An 8,059-nucleotide genomic window follows, 5' to 3' on the forward strand; every position below is an offset into this window, starting at 1 on the left:
GATGAGAAGTAGTTTTCAACTCAATGTTGTATTAATTCATAAATGATTAATTTGCATGGTTACTTGAACTTTTTATTTGTCTTGTTTGGTTCAGTGTTTAAGGTCGGTGCAAGTGCAATCCTCATCATTATTTTTGAGGGCCTTTGCCATAGAAAGATAATAGTGTTGTACGTCATTTTCCATGACGAATGCCACATGATCGTGAAGGTCCCAATTGGATTTACATCATTAAGAGTACAAATCCTTTTTTTTTTTTTTTTTTGAAGCACTATTGCTAGTTTGCAATAGTCGTAATGTGCTCAAAAAAAAATAAAGGTTTTCTAAGTAATTCAATGAATCAAATAGAGCCACATTTATACCATCTTCATCTGGTACAGTTTGTTGATGAAGTTGGGTGAAGATTCATGTCCTGTCATTTTCGTCCATTCCATATGAAGCTTTTCCTTCCTCCATTGCGGTCCTAAGCAAATTAATGGTCCCCTGGCTAGCTAGAGCTAACATGGGGACAAATTGTCCCATCGAAGGGGATAACTAAACAAACAAATAATGCCTAATCGAGCGACCCATTTGCACATGCTCTATGACTTAACACGTGAGCAGTAGTATATTCGGAATTCAAAATTAACATTATTAATTCATGACAAAAATTATGAAAGCTAAAAGCATTTGATTGCTCTTTAGACTTTTATTTTGAGCAGTGTTTCTGAGAGAAGGAACAAGAGATATGACAAGCTATAGCACCAAGACAACTATATGACAAGCTAGCACTGTGCATATGGGACCCTTGTGCACCATAGTTTCCCACTATGTGCTTCTAACATGGATTTTGCAGTGTTTGGTATGGAGAGGAAGTATAAAAATGTTTTTATAAATAGGTATAAGGTATATGCCATTTGTGATGCAATTGTGAAACCCAAGCACATTTCAACATTTCTATTATATTGTCTGTACACGTTGAAAAAAATGAAAAAAGAGAAGATATAAAAGTACAGAAGACCCTCAAGATACCAAAGTAAATGAAATGAAAAGAATTTTTTTTTTTTTGAGAGAGTGATAAAGCTGTATTGACTTGCACAATCTCAAAACACATGTAGCTTTACAGTAACATTGAGCCAAACCCACCAAATTGGATTGATATGGTATGATAGACGAGGAAAAGCAATGTGTCACTTTCTATACAGCTTCTTTTTATTCCACGGTCTTTCTTTTTGTCAGAGTCCTTATCCAACCCTTCCTCACCTTGACTCCCTCCACCTTGCTGCCCACGTTGGCCTTGTTGGACCTCTTCCATCTGATGACTTGGAATAGATGTCCAATCCGCTTCCGCCACCTAAGTGAGACACGCGGTTTCCCATGCTCTATCACAGTCTTAGTCTCCTCATTGGACTTCTTGCTCAAGCTTTGATCCCATGCTATGTTGTAATTTTCTAGAGAGACCTTGGACAGTGTGTTCTTCTCCCATGAACCCACGCCATTATCTTCAAACTTGATTGATATGAATGAATCTGCCAAAGTTAAATTTGACTGTGAAAATAGGTCCCAAAGAATGCCAAAACAAGACTGAAAAATAAACAAATGATTTTAGCCTCTCTAAGATTGATGTTGCTCACTTGCTTGTCATTTTAAATTATGAAGTTTCAAAACTAATAATTAACCTTTGAATTTTCAAATTGCTATCAATTTGGCCCTTCCTCAAATTCTCAGGTTCTATTAACTACTTAACATTAGCTACCCCAAAACAATGCCTTTTGTTTTAAACATCGGGAAAGAATAAATTTTGAAGGACAAAATGAGCATTTCAAAGAATAAATTTTGTTTTATAACTTTACAATACCAAAGTTTGAAGAGATAAATGTATTTTAGCAACAACAAAACAAAAATTCGTCTGCTATGTGGTAACCAACAGAAAAAATACACAGTATATTTTTGTACCCAAATGTAGTTCCTGCAGAGGCTCGGGAGGTATCTTCTATTTCATTATTTTATTTTATTTTTTAACTCTTTCCTATCAAAAATATTAACTCATATACAGAGGAATTGACTATAGGAAATGACATAATCACATCAGTGACAGAGCTCATGATCCAAGAGCAAAGTAAATGTAGTTTTATTTTTATTTTTTATGTTACAGCAATAAAACTTCGTAGCGTATTGACAATTTTGTCAGCAACTCCTAGTTTGTGAGGCTAAATGAATAATTTCAACTGTGCTCTAAAAAAGTCTCAAAGGTTGTACTTTCAAGAATCAGATATAATAACCCATCACAAAGTTATTCACAATCACTAACCCCGATTTTCCAACTATTTTACATAATAATATATTACCTGGTTTCAACAGAGCATGAAATCAAATAGAGAGAGAGAGAGAGAGAGAATTCCTACTAATACCAGGGTTGCCACTCCTAGTTTGACCATAATTTTGTCATTATACAACAAAATAATTTAAGGTATACAGACAAAGAAACTAGGTGTTTAGGCTATAAAATTTCATTATATTAATGGATATTTGCGACCACATGAATAAATGGAAATTTTGACAATAATACTAGTAAGAAAAGCAATGATGATAGCAGTAGTAGTAATAGTAAGCAATACCTTCTTGACTGGTTGAGGCATCATGATCAGGGTTATCAGATTTCCAATGCCTGAATTCGAGACGACTGAGAAAAGAGCCAAGAGCAAAGATCTTCGGAAGAGTGATGGGTGGCTTCTTGTACATGGAACTTTGGGCTCTACGGGTGCTTCTAGATGAGGAATGGTGGCCTTGTTTTGAGGCCAAGACTAGAAGCCTCTCATTCAAGCATAAGGGGCAGACCCCTATAGCAACTTCATTGGGATGGAAATAGCAGAATGAGTTTTCCTCTCTGTGCCCATTATTCATGTTATGATTGAGGACTGAGTGAAGAAGAATGAAGAAAGCAAAGCGAAAGAAAAAGAAAAGGTGAATTTAAAGGAGGGAAGGGAATAAGAAGTGAGAATATTATATTATTATATGGTTGAGAGTGGGTAGGTCATTTATAGTATGGGAAAATGTAGATCATAAGCATGGCCCACCAACATATCAATCTTAACACAAAGTAATAGGTAGAAATAGACATTAAGATTGTACTACTTTAGCCCTTAAGTCTTTGATGGGCCCTTAAGTCATTTTCTAACGCGGAAAATCATATTACAGATTCTCTAATACACTTCGTACACACTATACTTTGAAATCATGTTTTAAAAAACATAGGCTGTTTAGTAATGTTATCCTAACAATGTTATTTAAGTATTGTAAAAATATGTGTAGATGAAAAAATATTGTGGAAGTACATGTTGTGTTGTAGAAATACGTATAGATGAAAAAAAAAATGTTTGATTGTGTTGTTTAAACAACAGTTTTTATTGTTTAAACACCACAACCAAACACCTCCATAATTTCAGATATGTAGCCGTGTATAAAATAAGTGTATAATAAAAACTATGTGACTATCATTATTCTTTCTAAAATTAAAAATTATAACTTTTTTATTTATTATTTCACCTCACAATAAGGGAAACAAAGATAAACTGCCTGATGCACTTGTTGAAGGCTCGGTTACGGAAATTAAGATAAAAGGCCCCCAATTCCAAGGGACAAAAAACAAGGATGATTGGTGGGGAACCAGGGATATACTATAAGGATATCAATGAATTTAAGGAATGGGCTTTGCTTGCCCAATGAAAGTAACTGTAAGAAAAATAGAGTATCGCTTGGTAAACATCGTTACATAAAAGCTTTAAACCCATTCCTCAAGTAGTAAGTCAAGTGTCTTTAAGAAATTATGAATTTATCAAGCACGCAACAGAAGAATGATTCAACCACAGCCTCATTCCACATGCTTCACAAGCTCAACTATCTTCTTGGATTTGGAAACTTACCGATACGTGGGATCTGCCAAAAATAAAAAGCCTACTAATAATGTCACATACCAACTTACCAAGTCCCGAGGCATTTACCTGATGGTACCCTATAACAATATAAAGCATGAACTAGAGATAGAGAGGAGGTTAGGAAATTTAGAAAATGAAAATTATGTTTTTACATTTATTGTTCATGTAAACTTTACATTGTAGAAAAAATATGTGTACAAAATCATACACTTTACATGAACAATTAATGTGTAAACATATCATTGTCTTTTAGGGAATATCAATTCAAATTTGATGTAAGTTTATAGGCATGAATTAATCTTTTTTTTTTGAAGAAGGTATTTGTAAGTTTTGTCTTTCCACTATCTCCTTCTCTATTCTAAGTGTCTTCTATCTATTTTATTTCAAAAAAAAAAAAAAAAAACAAAGGGTTCCAAAAAAATCACCTATAGGAAACAACTAAGCATCAAACTTGGAGAATCCTATAAATTTCTCTCAAATGTTACCAAAATTATCAAAATCAATATATGCTCTAAAAACCATTAAACCCATAACTCTATAAATAACTGAATTTGGATTTGTATTATAAGTAATGAGTTGACTTTGAACAAACACTTGGAAACGTCACTTTTAAGCCCTTTAAAACGTAGCCTTAGCTATCCGTTAGAGATTGAAAAAGTCTCATTTCCCTTATTTTTCTGCAAAATTTTACCCCCACCCCCAAAAAAAAAAACATTGTGCAATTATTTTGCTCATGCAGATTTGACCTCACTCAAGCGGTCCTTAGGCACCCTTTAAGCAACCCTTCGCTTAAGGTCATTTGTATAAGCTCATGCTCACTTGTGCTAGCCTACATCCCATTTGGTCTCACTTAGGGGTGTCCACCCAAACCCAGACCTAACCTAACCAACTAGACCCGACCGAAACCAACCCACCTGCAATTGACCTGAGAGCTCCAGTGGTCGGTTGCGAGTTACAGATCCCATAAACCGACTCAGGTGGGTCAATTGGCAGGTTCTCTCCTCTAAAGCATGCCTCAACCAACCCAACCATGAAACTTACCAAAATCCGGCAATTCAAGCTTTTTTCGACGAGTTTTTGGTCAAAATACTTTAGATCCAACAAGATTTATGCCGAATTTGTGAGATCTCACCGAATCTAGTGAGATCTTAGCCAAATATGGTGGAAATCTCACTAGATCTAGCAAGATCTCACTAGATCCGATAAGATCCCCCCGGATCTAGCAAAATTTCGTTTGAAATAAACTATTTTGGCTGGATTTTTCCACTGTGGATAGTTTCGACTGAACCGAATGCTTTCCAGAGTGATTCCAACCGCTCCAATTCGGCTCCTTTGTCGATCGACAGCGTGTTTGAACTTCCTCCACCCGATTTCGTCGAGTCGATCGTAAGTTGGGCAGAAACCCAATCCAGATTGATCCAAGGACACCCCTAGTCTCACTCAAACAATCATTCATATAATACAACATGCATGTATATTCACAAATATACAATATAGATTAGGTGGCGATTACTCATATGGTCACTATCTATCTTGGCATCAATTATGTAAAGATTAGTGCGTCTTAATACCTCCATTTTCTTATAGGGAAATATTAACGAGTGTCGTACGGCATTGGTTAAGAATCTAATTAAAGAAAATTTTTTATGGAAAAAGAAAAAAAAAAAGCAATTAATGTTTTGACAATTTTTTTCATTTCCCATAAAAGTGATGTCAAAACTTTCCTAAAATAGATTCTTAACCAATGCCGTACGGTACTCGTTAACATGACCCTATATAAGAAAGTTCTCGACATCAATTATGTCTACATTAGTGTGCCTTAATACCTCCATTTTGTTATATATAAGAAAGTTTTATCCTAGGCTCCTAGTCTTAGACTAGACTATTTCTTTCTATGCCCGTAAGACACCTTAGAAATTTGATAGACCAATAGCTCTTTAATAAGTCTTAGAGTTAGTATTTTACTGGTGGGCTATCATATAGGTTGCCATGTGATTTTTTTTTCTTTGTGGGCACAAACTACGTAATTGGTTCCCTAGGAGGGGAAGAGGGGGTGGGCAAAAACGTTGATATTTATGGAGCGAAAGCAATTGGTGATGGAGCAATTGTATGTATATTGGTGCTCACGCGTATAGTCGATTTAGCTAGTTTTAAATGTGAATGTGATTTTAACTTTTTAGTCAAGACAAGAGCAGGGCACCTCATAGCATGCATTGCATACAAATGTTGATGGGATTGTGGGTTAGGTCAATTGGTCAATATTTTCGACTCCCACTTGATTCTAAGGCGCAAAAATGTAAGGCTATTGTTGTAAGGTAAAAAAGTAGCTCAAATGACAAAGTGGCTGTTCAGAAATAGGCAGGGTGCTTTTAGACATGAATTTTGTAATTTGTAAAAGGTGGGGACTTTTATTATAATAAAAAAAAAAAGATATTACAATATTTTCATGATATTTTCATAGTAAATTTTAAATGCGAAGATGTTATGGATGGGCAAAAAAAAATAATTTAAGTTGTGGATTTATTTAAATTAAAACCAATAACAACTTACCACTTATAATTTATTGTAAAAGTATTATAAAAATATTGTAAACCGTAGCACTTCTCTTTTTTAAAATTATATTTATGAACATAACATTTGGTTTTGGTTTTCCTTACTATTCTCCAAAAAGCTAGTTGCCATATGTATTCCCAAGGAAAATAATTTCTAGTGGGATGATTGGAACTTATGCCTTGATGTTACAAATTTCCCTAATGATTTAAGAATCTAGTCAAATAAGTGAATAACGAATTTGGTAGTTCAAAAGTCGAGTCAACTATTGACGGTGTGTTTTTGATGAGTAACTATTGAAGGGGTTGTTCTTATCAGTGAACAGATTTTTATGTAATAAGATAGTAATTATAGAATTTAATAGGTAAAATCCTTTAGAATTTTTTTTTTTGAGAAGCCAGATTAGAGACCTGGGAACTTTATTTCATCAACCCAAACTAGTGAACATCATGCAAAACTAAAGGGACAATATCAGTTGGCAAATCATGCAGCCACACCTGAGCCCCAACGTTTGACCTAGCTTTCTTAGCGAGAGCATCAGCCACTAAGTTACAATTACTACTAACATGAACAAATTTTACAAACTGAAAAACAGTAGAATGTAAATGAATATCGTTCAAAATGTTTCCAAAACTAGCTAGTTCACCCGCGTCGTGAAGAAGAGCGTTGATGATGACTGTAGAATCTCCTTCAAACATAACTCGAGTGAGGCCAAATTCCAACGCAAACTGTACAACCTTCAAGCACGCTAAGGCTTCTAAATCCGCCACGGACTGGGCCATTGGAATGGGCGAGGACAGAGCACCCACTGCTTCCCCATCATGATTGCGAGCAATGACACCAATGCCCGCCAAGCTTGAGCGGCGAAACACCACGGCATCGAAATTTACTTTGAAACATTGAGGGTCTGGAGGTCGCCACTGTTGCATGGGAGGAGGACGGGGTGGGTCAGGCTCATCATTTTGAGCTTGAATAAACTCCTACAAATAGCTACCCGCTGTACTGCATATGCTATCCACTAGAAGAGGAAAGCAACCAAACTGGACTGCATTACGCCTATTCCACAGTAACCACACCATGATCACAAAAATCTCTGCTCTAAACTCCTCTCTATTGAACAGAAAACTGGAAAGTAGCTCAGTGAAGGAATTAGAATGCGACGGTGCAGTTTGGTGGAACCATTCCAGCGTAGACCAGACATCTGAAATGACCTCACAATACCAAACCGCATGAAGAAAGTCTTCGGGGAGAGCGTTACACAGAGCACAGCACGCACTAGGGACAATCTGACACTGATGAAGGTTCACCATTGTTGGCAAAGCATTGTTACAAATTCTCCACACAAAGTGCCTGATTTTGTTTGGGACCTGGAGCTACCAAATGCCCTTCCAAAATTTTTTCTAGGCTTTAGGATTAGAACCACCTGCACTAAAAGATGCATCACATGCAACCAATAGTTTATAAGCACTACAAGTAGTGAACGTACCAAACGGCATGTGCACCCAAATAATGCAATCAAAGGGGCGTCGAATGCTCAAAGGAATACCCAAAATAATATCAGCTTCATGAGGCAAAAACAGTTGCTGCCCACCTCTGTT

At 36.0% G+C, this 8,059-nt stretch overlaps 2 protein-coding genes across 2 annotated transcripts; both read right to left on the reverse strand.

Moving 5' to 3' along the window:
- Nucleotides 1-1,031: 1,031 nt before the first annotated feature.
- Nucleotides 1,032-2,980, reverse strand: LOC115960403. The gene is made up of 2 exons (XM_031079287.1): nucleotides 2,595-2,980; nucleotides 1,032-1,505 (listed from the first exon to the last, which is right to left on the reverse strand). The coding sequence occupies exons 1-2, from the start codon at nucleotides 2,878-2,880 to the stop codon at nucleotides 1,189-1,191; spliced, it is 603 nt and encodes a 200-aa protein (XP_030935147.1). The 5' UTR covers nucleotides 2,881-2,980; the 3' UTR covers nucleotides 1,032-1,188.
- A 3,918-nt stretch (nucleotides 2,981-6,898) lies between these two features.
- LOC115961645 lies at nucleotides 6,899-7,771 on the reverse strand. The gene is made up of 2 exons (XM_031080587.1): nucleotides 7,538-7,771; nucleotides 6,899-7,441 (listed from the first exon to the last, which is right to left on the reverse strand). Exons 1-2 carry the CDS (start codon nucleotides 7,769-7,771, stop codon nucleotides 6,899-6,901), a joined length of 777 nt encoding a protein of 258 aa, XP_030936447.1.
- Nucleotides 7,772-8,059: the final 288 nt, after the last annotated feature.

The sequence above is a fragment of the Quercus lobata genome, chromosome 9 (assembly GCF_001633185.2).
Source record: "Quercus lobata isolate SW786 chromosome 9, ValleyOak3.0 Primary Assembly, whole genome shotgun sequence".
NCBI lineage: Eukaryota > Viridiplantae > Streptophyta > Magnoliopsida > Fagales > Fagaceae > Quercus > Quercus lobata.